The 26,958-nt window shown below is 39.1% G+C and overlaps 1 protein-coding gene across 1 annotated transcript; it reads right to left on the bottom strand.

Annotated features, from left to right (window-relative positions):
• Nucleotides 1-6,858: 6,858 nt before the first annotated feature.
• Nucleotides 6,859-10,689, bottom strand: LOC131019195 (transcription factor MYB8-like). Its single transcript, XM_057947870.1, has 3 exons — nt 10,467-10,689; nt 10,271-10,400; nt 6,859-7,685 (listed from the first exon to the last, which is right to left on the bottom strand). The coding sequence occupies exons 1-3, from the start codon at nt 10,597-10,599 to the stop codon at nt 7,055-7,057; spliced, it is 894 nt and encodes a 297-aa protein (XP_057803853.1). The 5' UTR covers nt 10,600-10,689; the 3' UTR covers nt 6,859-7,054.
• Between the last annotated feature and the right edge of the window lie 16,269 nt (nt 10,690-26,958).

Below are 26,958 nucleotides of genomic sequence, written 5' to 3'. Positions count from 1 at the left end.
ATTTCATGATATGTAGTTTTCTTGCCATCTGATAATATGCGAGTACATCTTGACGCTTGGGTTTTAGTTATTCATGTAACTGGTATGTTTTTTTTCTTACTTTTTCGAATTGAGTAGGATTATCCTTTCAATCATATATAAATCAAGTAAAATTAGTTCAAATCATATAAATTATCAAAGAACTTGGGATATTCCAAAATTTCAATTCATCAAAGTAAAAGGGATTAGCTTTATTTTTTGTATCTATCAAAACTACCTAGTCCTCAAAATTAAATGCCACCTAGTATTGTGTATCACTATTAGTGGCTCTGAGTTTTATAAATGCTCTTTAAAAAAAATAAAAAAAGAACAAAGAGAGTGGTTGTCATGAATAAAAATGACCGTACGTATTCAACATAAAGTAACAATTTACAAATAAAAAGTGACAATTCTCTTGAGTAAAAGTGTTTTTTTTTTTTAGAGAAAAGGCATATCATATAAATCAAACCATATCAGAGTTTACAATATCAAGAAGCCAAACATGAAAGTTTGACGTCCACGTTTGCTCACCCTAAGAAACCACAGCAGAAGCAGCTAAAGCATGAGCCGCTCTATTTGCACTTCTTCGACCATGACAAAACTCCAACACCACGTACTTGCGCGCATGCTCAAAGACCTCCCACAAATCATCACAGAGAGAATCAGACCCTCCTCTCTCATCCTGAAGCACATGAATAGCAAGAAGGGAGTCGGAGAAAAAAAAGACTGGACCGATATCTTGTTCAAGGCAAAAGCCTATAACAATCATCATAGCTTGGAGTTCCCCAAGTAAAACCGTAGGCGTGAATCCAATCGGTCGGGCTTCGACAAAAATGATTGTACCTGAGGAGTCCCTGACAATGAAACCCGCACCCACCTTCTGTCCATCCTCACGGAAAGAAACATCCACATCAAGCCGGCAGCTGCCCGGAGGCGGCGCGTACCAGTCCTTAGCACCTTCGTTAGGCAAAATTCGCTGTTTAATAGTCAAAGAGTGCCGAGCATCTTTGAAGACCTTCAACATTGCATCGCTCCTTTGGATATCCCTAACAAAAAAGACGCCATCAGTGCTATGCTTGAACTCGCGCAAGCACTTCCACGACGCCCAAAGCTTGAACAACCACTTCTCAACTCCCTCCTCACCCATGCTGTCCCAAATTGCCCCACACATATCCTCCAACGAAAGCCACTGAATTGGTTTGATGAAATCCCAAAACTCGGAGTTCTTCCATGCGTCACGGACTTTCTCACAGAACATAAGGCAATGCGTGGTTGATCCCCACTCCTTCCAACACCAGGAACAAATCCCGTTAGTCGGGACGTGGTGCCGCAACAAGTTGACGTCAGTAGCAATAAAGTTCTTAAGAGCTCGCCACGCAAAGTGTCGCACTTTGGGCGGAATGTTGAGGCTCCACACACGCTTCCACAGCTGGGAACCTCGATCAATTGAGGTGGAAGCCGGAGCTTTGTAGAAATCTAAGGAAAGAAGGTAGCCTGATTTCACATTGTATTGTCCTTTCTCATCAAAGTTCCAGTAACACTTGTGTGTTCTTGGTCCCTCCTTGAGGTTGATACTCAGAGCAGCATTCACCCAGTGTGGTGAGAGAGCCTCCGAGAGCCGTGGGATATTCCATTCCCCGTAAACATCAATAAAATCAGAAACCAAAACATTATCATCGTAGAACGAATGATCAAGCTTCGAGCAGATCCCTGCACCTGGCACCCACGGGTCTTTAAAGGCGTTAATCTGACTTCCATCTCCAACCTTCCAGCGCAGCCCATGGCGGATCAACTTGCGACCCCAGCAGATAGAGCGCCACGTAAACGAGCAGTTGGGAGGGGTAGGAGCATTAAGGATGTTGGAGTCTTTATAGTACCTTGCTTTAAGAACTTTGGCGAGCAAGGAATCCGACTTGTGAATAAGTCTCCAAGTCTGTTTTGCGATCATGGCCTGATTAAAGTTGGCGATCTTTCTAAAATCGAGACCTCCCTGAGATTTAGGCACACATAATTTGTTCCACGACTGCCAGTGCATCTTATTTTTGCTTTCTGAATCACCCCACCAGAATTTATTGCATATTTGCTCAATATCCTCGCAAATTCCAACAGGTATCCGGAAGCAGGTCATAGCGTAAGAAGGGATCGCCTATAAAATCGACTTGATAAGAGTCTCCTTGCCTCTCGAAGAAAACTAACGATTGTTCCAGTTGCTGACTTTCTTCTGAAATCGATCTCGGATGTATTCAAACTGCAGCTTTTTCTTTCTCACAATAAAAGTAGGGAGTCCCAGGTACAAGGAATAGCCATCGGTCTCTTTAATTCCCAACCTATCAGTAACCATCTTGATGTCAGCTGGGGTCGTGCTTCCACTGAAAGAGACAGTTGATTTGTCGAAGTTAACAACTTGTCCAGACGCCCTCTCATAGATCTTAAGAACGGAGCCAAAGCCTTCCACCACTTGTCTATCCACCTTAAAAAAACACCAAACTATCATCGGCAAAGAAGAGGTTCGTGATAGTTGGGCAAAACTTTGCCATTTTAATCCCACTAAAGAGCCCTTGATTCTCAAAACTCCGGAGTAAAGAAGAAAAGCCCTGTGCACAAATGACGAAGAGGAAAGGAGAGAGCGGGCAACCTTGCCTTAAACCGCGGCCAGGCGTGAGTAATTCGTAAACTTTCCTATTGATCACAAAGGAGTATTCCATGGAAGAGACACAATTCATAATAAGATTGACAAGTCTAACCGGCAGTCGCATCACAATCATCATAGCCCGGAGGAATCGCCATTCTACCTGATCAAAACCCTTACTCATGTCCAACTTAGCTGCTGCAAAACCCTCTTTTTCGAACTTTTTAGACCGCAGCCAGTGCATGCATTCATAGCCCAACAAAATATTATCGGATATCAGCCTACCCGGTATAAACGCGCTCTGAGAATCGTCCACTAGATATTGCAGAAACCCTCTAAGCCGATTAGCCAACATCTTGGCCACAATCTTGTAGCTTGTGTTACACAGACTAATCGGCCTAAACTCCTTCACGTCTTTAGGCTTGTGTGTTTTCGGGATCAACACAATGAGGGTCTTGTTCCATTCCCGGATGCTAGCTCTGCCATTCAAAATGTTCAGCACATTACTTGTAACCAAAGTTCCAATAGCACCCCAGAATTTCTGATAAAAGAATGGTGGATAGCCATCGGGGCCAGGTGCTTTATGTGGCTGCATCTAGAAGACCGCTTTTCGAACCTCGACTGATGTGAACTCCGCATCAAGCTCCTCTCTTCCCCCAACACTCAAGAAGGCCGAGACAGTGTTAGTGACAGCATCAATATGCTCGACCAGCGGAGCGGAGGATGTGAACAAATCTGCAAAGAAATCTTGAATAACCTCAGCAAACTCTTCATCATTCTTTCTCTCAATGCCATTTTTGTCAATGAGTTTTGTGATAGTATTCTTCTTTTTCCTTTCACTCGTGAAAGAGTGAAAATACTTGGTATTTCGATCGCCCAAGCCGAGCCAGTTAGCCCTCGAGCGTTGCTTCCAATGGATCTCCTCCGCTTCAATAAACTTATCAATCTCTTTATCTAACTTTTTCAGCTCCTTCGCCAAACGCTTTCGGTCTCCATGGGACAGTAAGTGTGTGCACTTCTTCCGTAGTTTTATGAGCTCTCTCGTCGGAGATTCAAACTTATTTTTAGCCCAAGTCTGTAGGAAGCTCTTGCTCCTCTCAAGGTGGTCATGCAGCTGCATGGGGAGGAAGGATCGCCAATTAGTAAGAAAATCAGCTGCAAAAGATTTATCTAGAAGCCATTTTTGCTCGAAGTAGAATCGGCGATGACCTTTGCCCGGGATAGTAGTTTTCTTAAAGCCACCAAGCTGAAGGAGAATAGGGCGGTGATCTGACCCAAGTATCAAGAGCCGACGAGGAGGGGTCGCCAAAAATATCAAAAGCTGCTTGGTTAGCCATAAATCTGTCCAAACGGAGACAAGTGGCAGCCTCTCCCGTGCGTTGATTGTACCAGGTGAATGCACTATCGCAAGGAAGCGTCTGAAAACCGCAGAAAGATATCGCTGCACCAAAGCCTTGCATTTTTCCCTATGGGCGTCGTCCTCCTCCAGAGCTTTCATCTTGGCAAAGAATCTCGTTAAAATCGCCTCCCATAATCCACGGTAATTGCTCCAAATCATTTCGTGCAAGACGTCGCATTAACTCCCAAGAGTGTGTCCGCTGAGAAGTGATAGGATTTCCATAGAAGCCCGTAAAACGCCAACATGTGTCAGTTTGCTGAACAACACAATCAATGTGACCCACCGAGTAGCTTTTAATCGTAATTGAGCAAGGGGGGCCCTCCAAAACAACATGAGGCCCCCACTTGCTCCCTGCGAATCAACAATAAAGTGTCCATCAAAGCCCAAGTTCGTGCGCCACCATTTGCAGCGAGAAGTAGAGAGTTTTGTCTCGCAAACAAAGAGTAGCGATGGGGAGTGGTCGACAATCAGCCGACGCAGCTCGTGGAACGCTCGAGGGCTCCCCAACCCCCTCGCGTTCCATGCAATGCACCTCATAATGCTCGACGGGGCGTTTCACACTCAATTTGTTTCTCCTCATCAATAAGTTTCAATTGCTTAAGTTTATGCCCTCTGTGATCTAACTCCCCAATGGCCTCTCCGGAGCGCTTATTCCCCGCAGTTTTCTTCTCGGTAGTCCCATTCTTAGACATATTAAAGTTAGGGGAAAGCTGTCGTGCTCTTCTTTTCCAACCTTTGCCATTCGGGTTCAGTCTACTCTTTGCCGGAGGTTGGTTTATTTTGGGGTTTTTTGGACCTTTGTCATTTTCTGGTTGTACTGCCTTTCCCAAGTAAGCACTCTCCTGATCAATAATCTTCTCAATTACAGAGGTAGTATCACTGCCCTCCGTCGCAAGTGGTGGGAGCTCAAGGTCCATACAAGGAGAGTCCTCAATTACCCCTTTTAAAGTCGAGTCAACAAGATCTAACTCCAGGCAATTTGTCTCCTTGTTCGTCTCTGTGTCCACAATCGGTCGCACGGTGGGAGGATTCGGGGCGGGCTCATCATTCCTCGATGGAGGTCGAGGGCCATGGGGGGCAGCTCTAGGGACTAACCTCTGTCTATCAGTCCTGTTCCATGGTGGGGATTGGCGCCCTCCACCACGTCTATAATCAACTCCTCTACCCGCTCTCAACCAATTGCCGAACTGTGGATTGGATTTAGTTTCCAGGTCAGCCTCGCACTGTCTCATGTGGTGACCAAGCTTACCACAAGCAAAACAAAAATGATCTGGCAATTTTTCGTATAAAACAAGCACCATAATCTCCTCAGAAAACCCCTCTATGGTAACAGGAACAAGGTAACATAGACACGGGCATACCGGCCTAAACAAAGCCCTCCACCTCTACCACACGTCCAATCTGCTCCCCGATCTGACGGACAGTGTGAGTTTTCATACATGAGATGGGAAGATTATGTAGTTGTACCCATATTGTCACAGAGTCAAACGAGATCGAAGTTGCGGTGTGTGTGATCTCAGCTTTTTGAAGAATCATGAGATCGTTGAAGAAGTGCCAAGGGCCGTCGGCAAAAATATGATCACGATCTGAAGCCAGATCCAACGAGATAGCAAAAATGTTCCTTCCCACCAAATCTATCTCCATCGAACCCCTTGCTTGAAGAATGTTGGGTAGCGTATCTCTCAGGGTATCCCGATTTATGATTCTATTAGAGAAAACTTTACCCATGATCATCTTCGTCATGTTCTGAGCGCCCTCCACAGAAGTTGGAGGCGCAACCGTGACAGATCTGGTTCGTGCCTCACTAGAGAGTTTGAGACTGGCAACTCTTCTTGCAATTTCCTCGGAATCCATTAAAACAGAGGCGATGGAAATCAATAACAGCCGAAGACAACACTCCCTCCAACGGATGAACTCGTCTCTCCCAAGGACAGAAGACTACACTCTCGAAGCCCTAGCCGCCGTGGGAAAGGGAAACAGAGGAAGAAAAGTCAGATTTTTTCTCTTGAGTAAAAGTCTTAGTTGCAAAAGTAATAATTGTAGCTTGATATAAGTGGCAATTTGTACATATAAAAATAAATAGGTCAAATCCAAATAGGGTCGGACCCGGATCTGATCTGATCCCATCCAACACGCGCACACCCAAGACTGCTCCTTATTAGATATGGCGATATGATTTCTACATCGACATATTGGTGGGATACAGATCCATGACCATCAGCATGCCCAACTCAAATAACCAAAAATAAAAATAAAAATGAAGGGATATATGTGTCAATGTGGTCGAATTTGAAGTGTGCGTGACATTAACATATAATCTTAATTTAACACAAATTGAGGAGGCCTCTAAGCTATATATATATATATGTATAATCAAAGTTGAATATGTGAAAATCCGAAAGTAATTAATTAAATAAAGGGTTAATAGTGTTTTATATTCCGAGCTTTCAGTGGTTTCCATAAAATGTTTCGAACTTTCATTTCCTTCTAAAAAATCCTGAACTTTCAGTATTTTTGCATAAAATGTTCCGCTATACAAAATTCAATGACAGAAAAATAATAAAAAGATCCGAACTTTTAGCGTTTTCCAACAATGGTGGTTCCCAATATAATTTTCCAACAATGGCGGTCCCCAAAATATTTCTTTCGACGAGATCTTTTTGTCACCGAATTTTATATAACGGGACATGTTATGGAAAAAACTGAAAGTTCAGGGTTTTTTAGGAGAAAATGAAAATTCGGAACATTTTGTGGAAAACGCTGAAAGTTTGGGATATTAAACACTATTAACCCTTAAATAAATTGCAAGCATTAATGGAAAATTTGTCAACATTTTTATTTCGTGTCCAGAGTTTTCTTTACATTATTCAAGAAATTAATCGCCAAAGACTCTCACGTTTCACCACTCTATAATTATGAAACTTAACTCCTCTAAAAAAATCCAGAAAATATAAATATCATGACAACCACACACATACACATATACATATATAGGTTAATCCTGAGAGTCAGAGAGATGATGGAAAAGAAGAGAGCAAAGTCGCCATATTTGACGAAGCATCCCCACCAACATTTCCTTGTGCTTGATCCCATAAAAAATAACTAGAACATGAATTCTGCGCTTCAATCCATTCATTCATCTCATTTCTCTGCTGCAAACAATCAGCCTCTGAGATCTGCCCTCCCCCACCATTCTGCACATCTATAGGCAGCATAATATTCTCGAGATTCTCCATCAACGGTGTGAATTGGAGCATTTCCGATTGATGATGCTGGTGTTGGTTCATTTGCCATGTTTCTTGGTTCATTAATATTCCTGCATTTTCATGGAAATTAATGTGATCTATTCTGGTGTTGTCAGTGACGCCGAGGCCTTCCGTCGTTGTCGTTGTCGTCGGGCCGATGTCGAACATGAACGTTAGAGGGAATAGTGTGTCCTGAACGGGCGACTTGGTAGATAGATTCCGGTTGAAGAAGTCTTGAGCAGAGGTGAAGTGAGAATCTTGATTAGTGTTTATTTTGGTATTGTTTGATGAAGTTGTTGATGGCTTTCTTATCTTCTTCTTGATCCATGAATTCCAATAGTTTTTTATCTCGTTATCTGTTCTTCCCGGCAAATGGCTGGCTATATGAGCCCATCTGCATGTTTAAGTTTTTTAAAATATTATATATTACAATAATACATCTTTTGATGGTAACGTAGCTAGGTCATACAAACACAAATAATTTAAATTAGGTTTTGCCATGCATTGTTCCATAAGAGAAAATTAAACTTCTTAATTATGTATAAAAACTTTCTATTGTGAATATTGTGAAAACTCTACGCTGAACAAAGTAACTGCACAAAAACTATAAGTAATTTGCACTTAAAATATGGACGTAAGAACAATTTTCAGCCCTTAGATCATTAAGATCTACAGTTGATTCGTAACCCTGTTGGATGAATTTATGGTCCTGAGTTGAATATCTAAGGTAGCAAAAATTTATTTTTCACAATTCATATCTTTATACAGCGAATTCATATGTGTTCTACATAAAATTCGTACATTGAAAATTGTTCTTATTTCTTTTTAAGAGTTGTTCTCACGGTAGCCCTTCCATATATATATATATATATATATAGGATTAGGTTCTAGTGATATTGCTATTTTTTGTGAGATATTCAGTATATAGTGATGAATAAGACAATATATAGTGTTGAATAACAATATTAAAAAAATTAGTAAAGTTTTCACTCCCTCTAGGATTCGAGTCTAGGTAATAAAATTTCCCCTCCAAATAAATATCAGACATAGAATACATTAAATCAACACCTATAAATCGGTCTAAGATCTCACCATATGAGAGATCTCATTGGAACCATTCCATATATGTATATAAAGTGGATCATATACATAAAGTTGACCATATTAAAAATATTCATGGCTAGGTGTAAGAACCCTCCGTCCACAAAAAATAGTCATAGTAAGAGACGACACGTGTTTTAATAAAAAAATGGTTATTGTATTGTGAATGGAGAAATGGTTGTACTTAAAAATTAGTGTTTATAATGATAATTAATTGTATTGTGAGAGAATAATAGGGCCGGCCATGTGATATATAGTTTCTAAAAACGGAAAGGGACAAATTTTTGTGGAAATCCCAAAATAGGAAGAAATGGCTATTTTTTATGGACGAAGGAATATGATTTATAATTTCGATGAAAATTCCATCTACCCATTTTCAAAGATAAAATTTTAAAAATATTTATTTTTTACAAAATATATAATTTTACTTACAGATATGCCGAGTTAATGTGCATTAATTTGATGCTCGACTATACCAAATTGCAGTGGTCGAGTATTTCGAGCATTAGTGTATTTTTAAAAATGCTCGATTGATGGTCGAACATTGGTACACTTACCACTAATGCTCCACTCGCAGAGGTCGAGTGTCTCGAACATTAATTTATTTACTACTAATGTTCATATACTCGACTTGCAATGGTTAAGTATGTAGAGCAAAGTTCACGTTTTAAGTAGGGTAATTTTATCTTTTCAATTTTAAAATGAATAATTTATATATATATATATATATATATATATATATATATATAGGCCAAGGTTCAATGAAGAAGGCCTAAATGTAAGAAAGAAGAGAGAAGTAATCTCATCCGTTGATCTTATCTAATCTAACGGACATGATTTGTTCACGCCATGTTCAACGGATTTTTTTCGTTGAACATATGGGGGGTCGAAACCCATAACCCCCAAAAATATTGTATATGTTCACGAATGTTCAACGAAAAAATCCGTTGAACATGGCGTGAACAAATCATGTCCGTTAGATTATATAAGATCAACGGATGAGATTACTTCTCTCTTCTTTCTTACATATATTTAGGCCTTTTTCATTGAAACTAACCCTATATATATATATATATATATATATATATATATATATATATATATATATATATTATAGTGAGTCCTTTTTGTGATTTTTTTTTTTGAAAATAAGTAAAAACTACTGTTAATTTCATGAAATGAGACGTAACATTGACTTTTATTTGAAGCAAGAAGATTTTGTGTGTAATATTGAAAGAATGGAGCAATTTCTTGACTTGAACTAAAGATGGTTCGGAAAAGGAAAATGATTGATGGAGAAAGAAATCAAGAATATGGGATTTCTTCGTTGAGAAGTGACTTTAATCAAGTGCTAGAATAATTCATACTTGACTAGAACTGTATGCTTGTTTTTTACAATAAAAACACTCCATAACTAGACTGAATATGTGACATTAGCATCTTAACGACTTCCAAATTGCCAAGTGATGAAAACTACGTATTTTGAATATGAAAAAACACACCACACACATGCACATACCCACATTATTTTAAAATACTTAATTATAGGTATAACCCACTCAAGAATTCGAAATCTATATATATAACGTATGTACATATATACTTCATATATACTGTACATATATAAATATAAAACATGGCACTTCCATGCAGGAACTGCATTTATACTTCCAAATTAACAACAATCTCGAAAAGTATACCACACAATCAACAATAGTTTTACTTTTACAGGACCCAAGAATTTGGTCCAAAAAGATATATCCGTGTGTTTGTAGTTATAGTTTAACAAAATCAAGAAATGTGATTTTTTATATAAGTAGAATTTATTTTAAAAATGCAGGAGAGGTGCAACCCAAAAAAGAGAAGATTTATACATACCTGTTTCCTACTGCCCCATGAAGGTTAATAATGAGTTTTTCCTCTTCCGGCGTAAACCTCCCCCTTCGAATATCAGGCCTCAAATAATTTATCCATCTCAAACGACAGCTCTTGCCACATCTTTGAAGCCCTACCGTAAAATCAATTTATTTTTTAATCCAAGATTCTAAAATGAGATAATATAATGTGAAAAAACCTGCTTTCTGAGGCACTTCGCTCCAGCAGCCACAGCCATGAGTTGTGATGTATCTGATGAGCTTCTCGTCCTCCTCGGGAGACCACAGCCCCCTCTTTACCTTCTGCTGGTTGCAGCAAGAATGGTGCCCCATATATTACTAATTTTACTATAATTCTCTTTATGGACTTTTATTTGTTGATTATATTGATGATTAATTGGGGTCTAAATATGTTGGGACGAAGAAGGAGGACCCATGGAACAGTAGTAATATGTTGTGCTCCCATCTAACACTAAAACGACATCTTATCAAACTCAATATATAGTTTCTACGAACTCGATCTGTCTGCACAATTTCTACGTACACACACACATGTATTACGTAACAAACTTTTTTCCACGTAACTCTCTCTCTCTCTCCGCCGATGTTTGCGTACGAATAGCCAGTTTCCGACGTGCATATCAAGTCATATTTTGTTTAATAACCAACTTGAGCATTAAAGAATAACAAATTTATCGATCATCTTAATTTATTTATTCTGGGAAACAATTGCCGACTGTGGTTTTAAGTGTGGGAGATTGCAAAGTAGTACCAATAATAAAAAAAATGCATTTTGTTTTTTTCTATCTTATGACTATAGGGTAGCATTTTTAGCACTCGGATCGATTATGCGAGGTGGTAAATAAGTTGAAAATAGAGTAAAATTTTGAAATAGCCAAAATGAATCATAAAACACAAATTATGGCCACTCATTGAAAAAATATAAATTTTGGCCATTTTTATAGCTTTGGGACGTTTTTGCCCTTAATTGGGCGGACTGGGTAGGGTCAGGAGCGCGGGTCGCGTGCCGGGTAGGATCAGGTACGCGGGTCGGGTTAGACACTTATGGCACTATTAGTGCCATAAGTGCCAACGATTTTTTTTTTTACTCCCCCTGCCCTGTCTACCCCCAGACCCCCGACCTCACCCACCCCCCTCCCCCCACCCACCCACCCACACCCAAGCCAAATTTTTTTTTTTACTCTCCCTGCCCTGTCTACCCCCCCGAACCCACCCCCCCGCCCACCCACCCCAAGCCAAAAAAAAAAAATTTACTCCCCCTAGATAAAAATAAATCAAATTTTACTTTTGTTATTTTATTTTATGGCACTTATGACACTATTAGTTCCATAAGTGCCAACAAAAATCCAAAATAAAATAAAGTAAAATGATCTTTTAGCACTTATGGCGCTATTAGTGCCATAAGTGCCAAACATGCAGAACAAATATAGAAACAACATCATCTAAACCCGAAATGGAACATCTAAACCCTAAATGGATAATCTAAACCCTAAATGGAATATCTAAACCCTATGGGAAGTGTTTAAAAAGGTCCTTTTGGCACTTATGACACTATTTAGTACCATAAGTGCTATAAAATAAAATAACAAAAGTAAAATTTGATTTATTTTATCTAGGGGGAGTAAAAAAAAAATTGGCTTAGGGGTGGGTGGGAGGGGTGTGGGGTGGGTAAGGTCGGGGGTCTGGGGGGGTAGGCAGGGCAGTGGGAGTAAAAAAATTTTTTTTTTGGCTTGGGGGTGGGTGGTGGGGGGGGGGAGGGTAGGTGGGGTCGGAGGTCTGGGGTGGTGGGTGGGGTCGAGGGTCTTGGGGGTAGATAAGGCAGGGAAGTAAAAATATATATATATTTTTTTGGCTTGGGGGTGGGTGGTGGGGGGAGGGTGGGTGGTGGGGGTAGACAAGGCAGGGGAAGTATTTTTTTTTTTTTTTTGGCTTGGGGTGGGTGGTGGATGGGGAGGGGTGGGTGGGGTCGGGGGTCTGGGGGGTGGGGTCAAGGGGTAGATAGAGCGCAGAGAATTAAAAAAGTAAAAAAATAATTTTTTTTTACTTAGGTGTATATTAGGCATATTGCCTAATTAATGGCCATAATTTGTGTTTTTTCAATTAGTGGCCAAATATTGTGTTAGCATCTTCAATGTGGCCATTTGACACCATTGTTTCTTGAAAATATTGCATAGCTTGTCCTCGAAGGAATGTGAACTCTTATACGTAATAGTGAGGTATAGGGTTTAAACCTCATCGTTCTCCTTTCCTAATAATAATAATAATAATAATAATAATAATAATAATAATAATATAAGGGTTAAGGTGCAGATCCACCCCTGAAGTAGAGCCCCTAGAACGTTAACCCCCTCATTCTCGACCTTGGCGCTAACACCCCCCCATAGTCCAAGAAAAGAGTGCAATTAAACCCAAACCTCTAATGCCGTTAAATGCCGTTAAACGTTTGGGTTTAATTGCACCCTCCACTTCAGGGGTGGATCTGCACCTTAACCCCCCTTCCTCCTTTTTTTTTTCAATTTCAGGAACCTATCTTCGGCATCAGCTTAGCCGCCCTAGTACTCATCGGCTCCGACTTGCACCTTAACAGTTCACACGCACCCATTTTCTTACTTGTCGACTGCCCACCGCTGGAATGCAGCAACGCCACTAGGTCCTAATCTGGACCTGGACTGGATCTTGCTTGGTCTAGACCCAGATCCATATTTTTTTACTTAGGTCCGGATCCGGTCCAGATTCATTGAATTCAAAAAAACGAGATCCAGGTTCAGATCCATAAGATCCTCAAGGTCTCGGGTCCTGACCCGGATCCATTGTTTTCTCTTTTAAAAATATTATATTAACCAAAAATAAAATTATAATTATTGTCTAGAGTTTTAACAATTATTCAAAAATAAATAATTAAACCATAATCTATAAAAAATGTTATAAAAATTCAAAATATTATACACAATTAATATCACAAGATAAGCCTAAAGGGTTAAGGTGTTGGAGGAGTTGCTGTTGTGCGGGGTGGTGAAGAAGCTGGTGGCGCTGCTGCATGTCGACGATGGACAGTCGACGACCAAGAGATTGAGTGCGTGCGAGCTGACAAGGTACAAGTCGGAGCCGATGAGTATGAGGGCGGCTAAGCTGATGTCAGAGGTGGATTGCCGAAATTGAAAAAAAAAAGGGTTAAGGTGAAGATCCACCGTAGATGGTGCAATTAAATCCAGACATTTAACGGCGCTTAACGGCTTTAGAGGTCTGAATTTAATTGCACTATTTTCTTGGACTATGGGGGAGTGTTTGCGCCATAGTCGAAAATGGGGAGGTAAACGCTCTAGAGACCTCTACTTCAAGGGTGGATCTACACCTTAACCCTAATAATAATAATAATAATAATAATAATAATAATAATAAGAAAAAGAAGAAGAAGAAAAACTATTTTATATAGCTCAATACAAAAACCGATCCATTAATTGTATCCCTATATGTACGTAGTTCGAAAATGTCAAATTCTCGTACAAGGAAAAAGTTAAATTCAGCCATATATTACTAAAAAAACCGCCTGATCATTGAAATTTTTAGTAGTAAAAGCTATACATAATCTCACATACACTCCATTCTTAAGAATACATATTAATTCCATCAAATATGATAATATACTTAGAGGGTGTTTGACTAAGCTTATTTTTAATTAAAGAGCTTATAAGTTCTTGGAGCTTATAAGATGTAGTTTTTTAAGAGCTTGTAAGTTGTCAAAGTCTTTGGGTAAATGAACTTATAAGTTAGAGAAGGAATTTTTAGTTAGTGAGAGAAAATCTTTGTTAGAGAGAAAAATTGAAGAAAAATGAAATTAGAATGATATACGATGAAAATAAAAAATCATAGTTGAATTATGTTCATAAAATGAGTGTTACTTATAAGATAATGAGAAAATAAGTTAGGGTAGATGAATTCATTTTTTTGGGAGCTTAGAAGTGCTTAGAGGTTATTTGTAGTAAGCACTTTGAAGGAGCTTATAAGCTGTTTCAAAGATATTATAAGTTCAGTCAAACACCCTCTTAATTGTTGTATTACAGTGTCATTTCAGATCGTTTGTTGTGAAATGGTTACCCTAGCATCTTTTATAATAGCTATAGATATCTTTTATAATAGCAATAGATGACAGATTTCAAGCTTAAAGTAAGAGTAGTCAATGAGGCCTAGTTCAAGTGATAATGTAGTTGGGTTCAATCTTATCTACATGTGGTGTAGTATTTGCACATCTTTGTGTGGTGTAGAGGTCCTACCTACATGCAGTGTAGTTTCCCACCTTTGTGTGGTATAGAGGTCCCGCCTATCTGGGATGTAGTGACTTATTTAATTATATATATATATATATATATATATATATATATATAGGGGAGGGCTAAATAAAAACATTTCTTAAGATATAAAATAAGAATCATTTTCAGTCCTTAAATCATCAAGATCTACGTTTGATTCATCATCCTATTGGATGAATTCATGGTCCTGAATTCGAATCCCAAAGGTAGCAAAAATTCATTTTTCGCAATTCATACCTTTATATAGAGATTTCATACGTGTTCTATATAAAATTCATATATTTTTTCTAGTTCTTATTTATTACTCCCTCCATCCCGTTCTATAGATATCTTTTATAATAGCAATAGATGACAGATTTCAAGCTTAAAGTAAGAGTAGTCAATGAGGCCTAGTTCAAGTGATAATGTAGTTGGGTTCAATCTTATCTACATGTGGTGTAGTATTTGCACATCTTTGTGTGGTGTAGAGGTCCTACCTACATGCAGTGTAGTTTCCCACCTTTGTGTGGTATAGAGGTCCCGCCTATGTGGGATGTAGTGACTTATTTAATTATATATATATATATATATATATATATATAGGGGAGGGCTAAATAAAAACACTTCTTAAGATATAAAATAAGAATCATTTTCAGTCCTTAAATCATCAAGATCTACGTTTGATTCATCATCCTATTGGATGAATTCATGGTCCTGAATTCGAATCCCAAAGGTAGCAAAAATTCATTTTTCGCAATTCATACCTTTATATAGAGATTTCATACGTGTTCTATATAAAATTCATATATTTTTTCTAGTTCTTATTTATTACTCCCTCCATCCCGTTCTATAGATATCTTTTATAATAGCAATAGATGACAGATTTCAAGCTTAAAGTAAGAGTAGTCAATGAGGCCTAGTTCAAGTGATAATGTAGTTGGGTTCAATCTTATCTACATGTGGTGTAGTATTTGCACATCTTTGTGTGGTGTAGAGGTCCTACCTACATGCAGTGTAGTTTCCCACCTTTGTGTGGTATAGAGGTCCCGCCTATGTGGGATGTAGTGACTTATTTAATTATATATATATATATATATATATATATATATATAGGGGAGGGCTAAATAAAAACACTTCTTAAGATATAAAATAAGAATCATTTTCAGTCCTTAAATCATCAAGATCTACGTTTGATTCATCATCCTATTGGATGAATTCATGGTCCTGAATTCGAATCCCAAAGGTAGCAAAAATTCATTTTTCGCAATTCATACCTTTATATAGAGATTTCATACGTGTTCTATATAAAATTCATATATTTTTTCTAGTTCTTATTTATTACTCCCTCCATCCCGTTATTAATGGCACGTTTCTTTTCGGCACGGAGATTAAGGAGAAGAAAATTAGGGAATAAAAGTGTATGGTCCACATAATTAGAATTGTGTTTAGGGATTGTTTATTATTTCTAATTTATCAATATATAAAAATATTTATTTCTTGATTCATTAAATAAATTTAAAATCTGTAATTAATTAATCATTTCTTACCATTAACACTAATTTCACAAAAAAAAGTTTCCAAAGTAAAATAGGCAGGAAGATTGCATTTTTTCTTCTTCTTAATTTTGTTAACTTCATCAGCAGAAACAGCTGCTGTCAAAATTCATGAAATCAACAAAAATCGAGATGAACTGAAGTAGTTTTGGGAATTAGGAAGAACATGAACTGGGGTGAAAAATAAAAAATTCATGAACTGGGTGAAATTCACGAAATCAACACAAAACATAATCAAAATACCAGAACAAAATTCACCAAGCAACAATAAAGATCCTAAAAATCAACAAATATTCACAATTCATGAAATTCACGAAATCAACAAAAATCAAGAATAAGATTCTAGAAATTGTATGAAATCAAGAATAAGATTCCACAAAAATCATGAAATCAACGAAATCAAGAATAAGAATGAGATTCAAAAAAAGAACAAAATCAACAAAAATCAACGATTGAGCCGCTCAGATCTGGCGCCACACTGGTGCTAGGGTTTCACTTGGAGGCGGCGGCAGATGGAGCAGGCGCAGAGGTTTGGAAGCGCGACGATGGAGCCGCTCAGATCTGGGGCCGCACTAGTGCTAGGGTTTCACTCGGTGGCGAAGGAAGCCGCTGCGGCGTCACACTCAGTCCACCGCCGGGCCGCTGATATGGTTTCCTCAGAGGGGGTGGAGGCGCAACGATGGAGCCGCTCAGATCTAACGCCAACTGGTGCTAGGGTTTCACTCAGTGGCGGCGGCGGATGGAGCAAGCGCAGAGGTGTGGAGGCGGTGGAGGGTGGTGGCGGCGTTAGGCAGTGGAGGCGACACTAGGGTTTAGGAGATGGTGGTGGAGGGATGAAGAAGAGGGTAGAGAGGGCAGGAGAAGGCGGCAGGTGGACGCGGAGTCACCGCGCTGTCGCCGTGGAGGAGGAGGAGAGACGGAGTCGCCGAGGAGAGGAGGAGAGGCGGCGAGTGAGAGTAATCGGGAGAGAGAGAGAGAGAGTTAAGAGTGAGTTGTGGACGTCGTATACCACCAAAAACCAAACATAAATATGGGACATTAATCCCTAAGGCTGCCGCCCACCTCCTAGCAACATGGGCTTCGACCCTTAATCAAAATAAGGCCTCAAAAATATAATTAAAAACAAGAGTTATGGGCTAAATAAATTCTAGACAATTAATTCCAAGCTTGATCTCCAAACTTCTTCTTCACAGTCCATCATCTTCGTCAAATCCATGCCAATTTCATCCAAAATCTCGACTTCCTTCGATTTCTTTCATCCACGAGATCCATCTCCAATTTTGCTCAATTCCTACATCCAAAATATCGCAAACCATGTAAAAAAACATATAAAACCATAGCAAACACACACTAAACTAGGTAACTAAAATACACACATCAAATCCCCTCACACTTAGATCATACTTGTCCTCAAGTATGACATGAAAGAAGAATTTAATGGTGAAAATTAGCCACTAGAGACAACTTTCCTCCTTGACACGACACTAAAGACTCCAAAACAAAATAAAAGAACAAACTAACAAGCAAACGAAAACTAAACAGAACGAAGACACTAAACAACGACAAACTCAACTAAAAACAACAACCAAGTAATCATCAAGACACTAGTAACAGGACATATTGCCAAGTCGAACTATGCAACTCACAATCAACTCCCAACTCTCGAATCAAGAAAGAGGGATATCAAACATGTGTTTTCATTGTCAATTCAGTCCAAATCAAGCAACAACGAGCTCCTCTCAAGGTTCACTATTCTCTCAAGAATTCATTTGGAAATTCACACGCAAGAAGAAAAATCCACTTAGTCGTGATATGTCATGGTCACATAGTAACTCAAAAAGGTCTTCTCTCATTGGTTGTAATGGGGCTAAGGACTATTCGTGATGTTGGCAAGATCCTATGGGTCCTAAGCTCTTGAAACTCAAAGTGTGCATGTTCAATCCGAACCATTATTCATACAATCAAGACTATAGAGAGAGGAAGAACACTGCAAAACTAAAGGGAAAACTCATCAAAAACTCTAACATGTTTCAAAAATTTGGTGTTGCACTTCTTTCTCTCTTTCTATTCTTTTTCTCTTTTCTCTTCTTTTTTCTCTTTTTTTTTTCTCTTTTTTCTCTTTTTTTTCTCTTTTTTTTTCTTTATAGCATACAGCAACACCCATATTTATTTTCACTTCCAACACATGATAATCATTTACAAAATATTCCCCATAATATCATCTCCCAAAGCTGTTCCCCTCCCAAAAACTGATCTGATCAATGCCACTGTTTGGCTAAACGGATCACAGATCCTTATCATTTTACACAAGACAGCAGTTTGGGCAAACGACACATAAATATACTGTGTAACTCTCTCTAATAAATGAGGGAATGAGGTTCAAGATTAAACATGCATCACTGGGTCAAAAGAAAGTCCAAAACAGGCTTTGGTTTATTATTTAGTGACTATTAAGAACAAAAAAGGTTCAAGGCTTCAAACACGGCTCACTAGGGGTTAATGTAAAGGTAGGCAATGAAACGCAGGCCAAATGGCTACCCTAATGCCTTCTATCATGCATTACCAATGACTCACAACATATCACAACTTCATGAATAACAAACCACTCAAAAAGAAAAATAGTAGAGAGTGCTCTACTCTAATAAGCTCAATTCTCACTTATATGTGGTTTTTTACTCATTGTTGCTCTTATTTGTCATTCCAAATTTCATCCAACAAAAACACAAAATTTTCAATCTCAAAATCCCAAATCTCAAGTATCAAATCTCAAGTTCATCACATAACTCAACCGGGTAGCATGCTTATCACTAATATTTCAACAACACAAAGCTCAAAACACACAAAAACGACATAACAAACGGACTCAATAGGACACAAACTCAAAGACTCCCCCCTCACACTTAGATTTTGCTTGCCCTCAAGCAAACAAACAAAGCATAAGCAAAGGAGCACACGAAACACACAACTAAAAGATAAAGATAAAGACATAAACGAAACAAGATAAGAAAAGGAAGGAAGTCACCGTGTGCGCTGCTGCCGCAGCTCCTGCTGAATGGTGGTGCTCAAATTCGCGATGCTCTCCTATAGGGCTGCCACGTTCCCGTCGATCTTTTTTTTATTGAAACATAACAAAAAAAATTAAAACTAAGGAAGGGAAACTAAGAAACTGAAAGAAAAACTTAATGGAAAAAAAAGAAAAGAAAAGCAAAATGGAAAAATAAAAAGGGAAAGAAAATCGGGTTGCCTCCCGATAAGCGCCATTATTTAAAGTCTTTGGCTAGACTTTATGATGCGATTAGAGTCCCATCTGAGGTGACAATGGAATTTCTTCCACCGTTGTCATGTGTGATGCATCGCAGTACGACTCCAACTTGCTATAGTTGACTAGAAACATTTTTGGCGTAGCCAAACTCTTAATCTCCACTATCCCATTTGGGCAAACAGACTGTATCACGAAAGGGCCTATCCACTTTGTCTTCTGCTTCCCAAGCATGAATTGGACCTTTTCACCAACTTCAAATGTCTTTCGGAGCCGATTCTTGTGAAACCATATTGCTGTTAGATCCTCATACTACATGTTGACATCATAAACTTCCAGATGAAGCTCATCCTCACACTTATCTTTTAAGTCGGGTGGTTCCACATCAAAATACAGACTTCTGTTGCGTGGCTTCCGTTTGGGCAAACAGTCCGTATATCCAGAACCTGCGAGTTTCGGGTCAGCATGAAGAAATTTGTCCTGTTTGGGCAAGCATAACGTATTTCCAGAATCTGCCAATTACGGGTGGGCATGAAGAGACTTGATAGATTATTTGACTTCTTCATTGTTCATCCCACGAGCATCAAGACCAGTTGCTCTTTTGGTCAAGGTCGGTTCCAACTTGTCCTGTGCAGATTTAGTCACAAGATGTTCTTGGACAAAAGGGTCAGTAACATTGGTGGCACAAGCAATTTTAATAGCAGAAGGACTTTTCATGGTATCATCAATGTTGAAAGTGAACTTCTCTCCATGATAATCCAAACATATGGTGCCACTATAAACATCAATGATTGCCCTAGTGGTCCTTAAGAAAGGACGACCTAACAGAACACCGACTGACTCTTTCGACGGCATACCATGCATTTTCACCACATAGAAATCAGCAGGATAAACAAAATTATTCACTTTCACAAGGACATTCTCAAGAAAAACCTTCAGGGTGCACACATGATCCATCGGCTAACTGAATTATCACTTTAGTATTTACCAACTTCACACCATTTAAACTATTATAAATAGTTAACGGCATGACATTAATAGAAGCTCCTAGATCACACATAGCATGCTCAATCTTAGTATCGCCAATGTAACATGGCAGAGAAAACATACCTGGATCCTTGCATTCTTTTCGTATCACTGCTGACACTTTCTCGCCCATCACAATTTTTCCAGATTTCTTAGACTTACTAGCAATGAAATCCTTCAGAAACTTGCTAAGCTGAGGGAGTTTGAGTGCTTGGAGGAAAGGAATATTAATCTCCAATTTCCTAAATATCTTCATGAAATCCATTAGCTCTTCCTCCGTCTTCTTCTTTGCTAACCTCCTAGGAAATGAAACAGGTATCTCGATCTCGGGATCATGTAGACTCAAAGGTTTATGAACCTTAGACTGCTCACCCTCAACCAATTTATATTCTACTTCGTTTCCTTTCTGCACAACTATCAGATTACCATTCCTTTTGGCCAAACCGAACGTATTTGTATTCTGGGCAGCAGAATCGATTTCCTCTCCAGAATTTTCAGATTGCTGCAGCTGTGATTCTGCTCCAAAGTCCTTGCTCAAGCCACTCATTGTATTATGGATTGTGGGCTCATTCAGCTCCTTGCCACTCCTCAAAGTAATCATACTAACGTTCTCCCTCGGATTCAATTGAACTTGAGATGGTAATGCTCCATTGTTGCCCTTAAGTTGATTCACGGATGTCGCAAGCTGAGACATCTGACGGGCCAGCCCTTCAATTTGCACCTTCTGCTCGGCTTGGGATTGTTGGAGTTGTTGCACATTATTCTGCAAAAATTGTTGATTACCAATTAAGTCCGCCATCATCTCCTCAAGTGACTTGCCTTGCTTTTCCAGAACAGATTGTTGAACATGTGGTGCTTGGTACCCTGTCCTTTGATGTGGAGGACGGTAGTTCTACTGCTGTGGATGATGTTGCTGCTGCGGTTGCCTCTGATCCGGATTCCTCTAACGAAGTTATGATGCTTTCTTCATGGTGCATTTTGATTATTCGAGTAGGGGTCCCGTTTGGGCAAATGAGGCAGTGGCGCGTCGCAGCTGTAAAAATTGTGAGAAGAATTCGCTTGTGCTTGATATTCTTCCTCACCCCTGGTGCATTGCAAGCTCGTATGGCCAAAGCTACGACACGCTCCACATGGCTTTTCTGTCGGTTGTCCAGCAGTTGCGACTTTCTCCACCACAGTACTTAGCAATCTTTCCATTCTACCCATCCTCTCTTCAAACTTATCCTCAAAGTCCGACGAACTTGCTTGAGTAGCTTTCTTGAGCAGTTGGATGCGCAGTTCCTCATACTCTCTTGTGGCCTCCACTAAGTGTTGAATCAACCGTTTGGCTTCACTAACAGTATTCTGGGAAAGCCCTCCTCCACTCGATGAATTCACAAGATTTTTAGTATCAACGGTCATCCCTTGATAGAAGTACTGTAGCAAATCCCCCTCCGAAAACTTATGGTTTGGACAACTATCCACCAACCTCCTGAATCGAGTCCAGTATGTGCTCAATGACTCATCGTACTCCTGCTTCACTCCACTAATTTCCTTTTTCAGCGCATTCGTCTTGGTGGGAGAAAAAAAATGTTCCAGTAATAGCTTTTTCATCTCTACCCATGAAGTGATAGAATTGGGTGGAAGACTCGCGAACCAAGAGTTCGTCTCTACTGTCATGGTGAAGGGGAAAGCCGCCAATCTAAAGTGCTCCTCTGTAACTCCAGTTTGGCGTTTCTGGACCTTGCAAATTTTGATGAATTCGCTCAAGAAATTATATGGATCTTCTCCCTTCTTGCCATAGTACTTCGGGAGAATATTAAGCAGACCAAGCTTAATCTCAATACCGGTAGCAGCCGCCGGCATCCATATCGGAGTTGGGGGGTCATCATCTTCGTGGCTGGAGAGATCACACAGTCTAGGATCGTCAGCCATGTCATCTCTGGTGCTTTTGTCAGAATTCGACTCAATTTCCTTCTCACAATCTGTTTCTGCCTCTGAATCGGGGTTTGTTTGGGCAAACACAACCTCGTCAGCAGCGGCAGCACTGGGTTCCGCCTTGATGAACTGGTCTGTTTGGGCAGACAGGTTGAGTTGCGAATCCAGCAGTTTCAGAAGCTTTCGTACCTTAGCCTCCTTTCTCAGTTTCTTCGCAGTTTTCTCAATTTCACAATCGAATAGGAGATTCGGCCTAGAAGATCTGCTCATAAACCAAAAAGAAAAACAAAAAAGAAAAAGAGATCAAAAGGAAAAAGAATTAAATTAACACCGCTCCTCATCAACGGCGCCAATTTGGTGGACGTCGTATACCACCAAAAACCAAACATAAATATGGGACATTAATCCCTAAGGCTGCCGCCCACCTCCTAGCAACATGGGCTTCGGCCCTTAATCAAAATAAGGCCTCAAAATATAATTAAAAACAAGAGTTATGGGCTAAATAAATTCTTGACAATTAATTCCAAGCTCGATCTCCAAACTTCTTCTTCACAGTCCATCATCTTCGTCAAATCCATGCCAATTTCATCCAAAATCTCGACTTTCTTCGATTTCTTTCATCCACAAGATCCATCTCCAATTTTGCTCAATTCCTACATCCAAAATATCGCAAACCATGTAAAAACATATAAAATCATAACAAACACACACTAAACTAGGTAACTAAAATACACACATCAGTGAGAGTGTTTTTTTATTTTTTTTAAAGTTGTTTAATTAGGCTTTTAATTGACATTAATCACTCCCTTATTTTTTCCAAAATAGGAAACATGCCATCAATAGCGGGACAACCCAAAAAGGAAAACGTTCCATTATTAACGGGACGGAGGGAGTATTTTAAGAGGTGGTCTCACGGTAGCCCTTTCATATATATATATATATATATAGGGTTGAGTTCCGGTAGTATCCAAGCTTATAATAGATCCGTAGATCCAAATTTAAACCACACATTTATGACATGTGGCGCATCAAGATGGTGACACGTGGCTAGAAGCTTCCAAGCATTTCAAGGCAAAATCTGGAGAGGGGTAAAATTGGAATGTAATTTTCGGATTTAATAATTAAAAAAAAATTAGATTTTCTCAAAATAGATATATTTTAGATGCATAAAGTTTAATACGAAAATGCATGAAAGTTCATATAAAAATGCATAAAGTTGCATATAAAAATGCATAAGATTTCACTCCACCCCACCCCACCCTCTCACACCCCTGAACCCCACCCCACCCCTGCCCCACCCTGATCACTAATTTATTAGCAATAAAAATACCGCAACTAACACGGTGTAATCGTAGTATAAACAGCAATCGAGTATCGTATCCACAGGGACTGACACAACGAAATAACTCTAGCTATCTCCTAAACAGACTATAACAGTAGACAGACAAACGAATAAAAAGAAGGTTTTAACTAAAACTAAACTCAAACAGTAGCAAATAAAAGCACGTAGAAAAATCAAATATTAAAAGACAACTGATCCTAAGGTAGTAAATTCATTAACTAAATCTATGCAATAAATCTATCAATCCAATGTACCAGTTTAATCCAGTTATGATGAGAGATCACTTAGTTAATCAATCACTCTCGCTAGAGCAGCAACGATCAAAGATTAGTAAATTATCTATCTCCGCTAGGTCTCAAGAAAATCTACTAACTCCCAATAGCTCCTAAGAATAGCTCCCTATGATCCACCTATCTCCGCTAGGTCTCAAGGTTAAAATCATATCATACATTCCTGAATCCGCTAAACAGTTATCTCCGCTAGGTCTCAAATCGAATAGCTAAACATGCAAACTATTGATCAGATAATTAACAAGAAATTAAGCACCAGGAATTATGAATCATAAACTGGAAGGCACAAAGGTATTAACAAACAAATCACATAAATTCAATCAACTATTTACAAACCCTAGAATCAACTAAACGAAACTAGCCAGACATAATAAAAGAAAGCATAAACATAATTAATAAGAACGCAATTGGAAGAACTGAATTATATAAAAACTGAATAAAAACGATTGTAGCAGCTTGAATCTTCAATCTTGATCCAAGCCTTGAAAACTGGGAATTAAATGTAAAAACTAAAACTATAAAACTGAAAAATTAAGTCTAGGAACTGAAAAACTAAAGCTGGAACTGAAAAATAAAAATTAGGAACTGAAAAAGTAAAGTTGGGAACTGAAAAAGGAACCCCAAAATAGGTCAAAAGAAGACCTATTTATAGTACCAGGGTAAAATACAGAGTTTGAGCTCGAAAAGGACATGAAAAACGCATAAAAAATGCAAAAACACGGAGGCGCGGCGGTCTGGCGGTGATCGGACGGCGCTAACCGCGCGGACGCCGCTGGCGCCGAAAACTCGGCGGGCTGCCCGGCGGTCGCCGCCCGGTCGCCGGACCCGTCACAAATTTTCTTCTTCAGGCGGCGGTCGCCGCCCAGTCGCCGCGGGGTCGCCACTGTTTCGCTGCTGCGCGCGACTTTATTGTTTTGGTCATAACTTTCTCGTTCGAACTCCGATATATGATCCGTTTGCGCTCACGAACTCGTATCGAGGCAGTCTACAACTTACATCTCAGATAAGTTTTCCAAATTCGAGCTCAATAAACCTGAAATTTCCTTCAAAGTTTGAGTAAGAATCACATTTCAAAAGATAAAGCAAATTAAGCACAAAACAATCATCCAACACTCAATTTCCTATAAAATTTACATCATATGAACACTAAAAACAATGGAAACATGAGTGTTATCACACCCCCACCCCACCCACCCCCCACCCCCTACCCCCCAACCACACCCCCAATTTTTTTTTTCGAAAACTGATTTTCTGATTGCTGACCCACCCCCAACCCCCCACCCCTACCCCGTACCCCTCCCCCCCAATTGTTTTTTTCAAAAACTGATTAGAAAATCAGTTTTTGAAAAAAAAATTGGGGGGGTGGGGGTGGGGGTGGATCAGCAATTAGAAAATCAATTTTTGAAAAAAAAAATTGGAGGGGGTGGGTGGGTGAAACTACCAGATTTATTAAAATGAAATGCATTTTTTGTATAATTTAATGCATTTTTATGTGAAAACTTTATGCATTTTTGTTTTATTTTATATACATGTGAAACATGTCTATTTTTGGGGGATGGTAATGGGGAGGGTTGGGGGGTGGCGTGGGGTGGATTGGGGGGTGGTATGGGGAAGGTGGTGAAAATACCAAAACTGTAAAAATCAAATGCATTTTTCTGTTCAAAGTCATGCATTTCATATGAAAACTTTATGCATCTTCGTGTGAGACTTTATGCATCTAAAATATATCTATTTTTAAAAAATCTAAAAAAAATTATATTTTTTTTAATTTTTAATTCCGAAAATTACATTCGAATTTTACCCCTCCAAATTTTGCCTTGGAATGCTTGAAAGTTCCTTGCCACGTGTCACCATCTTGATGCGCCACATGTCATAAATGTGTGGTCAAGATTTGGACCTACGGATCTATTATAAGCAATGGATACTATATGATCTCATTCCTATATATATATATATAGGGTGTGGTTCTAGAGAGAACTACATTATTTGTGAGAACGTGAGAACCATCAAATCTAATGCATCCACTGTAAAAATTAATACATTCGTTGTTAAAATTAATGCACTCAAAAAAATAAAAAAAATTGCTCCTTTCAGGATTCGAACCCAGGATCTGCATTCATCCAATAAGATGATGCATCCACCGTAGATCTTGATGATCGAACGGCTGAAAATGGTTCTCCGTCCTTCTTTTATTTAGTGGTTCTTTCTTGAACCTCTCCCTATATATATATATAGGGTTGGGTTCTTATAGTATCCAAGCTTAAGGTAGTACCGTAGGACCAAATCTTGACCACACATTTGTGACACGTGGCAAGGAGTTTTCAAGGCATTCCAAGGTAAAATCTGCAGAGCATCGAAATATATTTTTCGGAATTAAAAATAAAGAATAAATTTATATTTTCTCAAAATAGACATATTTAAGATGCATAAAGTTTCACACAAAGATGCATAAAGTTTCATATAAAAAATGTATAAAGTTTCACATAAAAATGCATTTCACTTTTACAAATTTGATATTTTCATTACCCCACCCCACACCCCACCACCACCCCCACACCCCAAAAACTGAGATATTTTACATGCATATACTTTCACACAAAAACACATAATGTTAACACAAAAATGCATAAATTTGAACATAAAAATGTATTACATTTTTACAAATTATGTATTTTCACTACCCCACCCCCCCAATCCCCACACCCAACCACCACCCCACCCCGCTAAAACTTGACATGTTTTACATGCATATATTTTCACACAAAAATGCATAATGTTTCACACAAAAATGCATTAAATTTTTACAAATTCTATATTTTTACTACCCCACCCCACACCACCCCCGAACTCCACCCCCCCCCGACCCCACCACCCCGCCAAGTCAATTTTTTTTAATTTTACAAATTCTGGTATTTTCGCCACCCCCACCCCCCACCCAACCCTCTCCCCCTTCCAAAGCCAATTTTTTTTTTTCACAAAACTGATTTTTTGACCGCTG

This window comes from Salvia miltiorrhiza, chromosome 3 (genome assembly GCF_028751815.1).
Source record: "Salvia miltiorrhiza cultivar Shanhuang (shh) chromosome 3, IMPLAD_Smil_shh, whole genome shotgun sequence".
Classification (NCBI taxonomy): domain Eukaryota; kingdom Viridiplantae; phylum Streptophyta; class Magnoliopsida; order Lamiales; family Lamiaceae; genus Salvia; species Salvia miltiorrhiza.
The sequence above is the reverse complement of the archived record's forward strand: the minus strand, read 5'-3'. Positions and strand labels throughout refer to the sequence as shown.

What these genes read in the sequence shown, in the direction of transcription:
- LOC131019195 (XM_057947870.1), bottom strand. Translation starts at nt 10,599, where the DNA reads ATGGGGCACCATTCTTGCTGCAACCAGCAGAAGGTAAAGAGGGGGCTG. An exon ending in CGAAGTGCCTCAGAAAGCAG is followed by an intron (nt 10,401 to 10,466) that starts GTTTTTTCACAT and finishes ATTTTACGGTAG; the next exon opens with GGCTTCAAAGATGTGGCAAG. An exon ending in CATGGGGCAGTAGGAAACAG is followed by an intron (nt 7,686 to 10,270) that starts GTATGTATAAAT and finishes TTAAACATGCAG; the next exon opens with ATGGGCTCATATAGCCAGCC.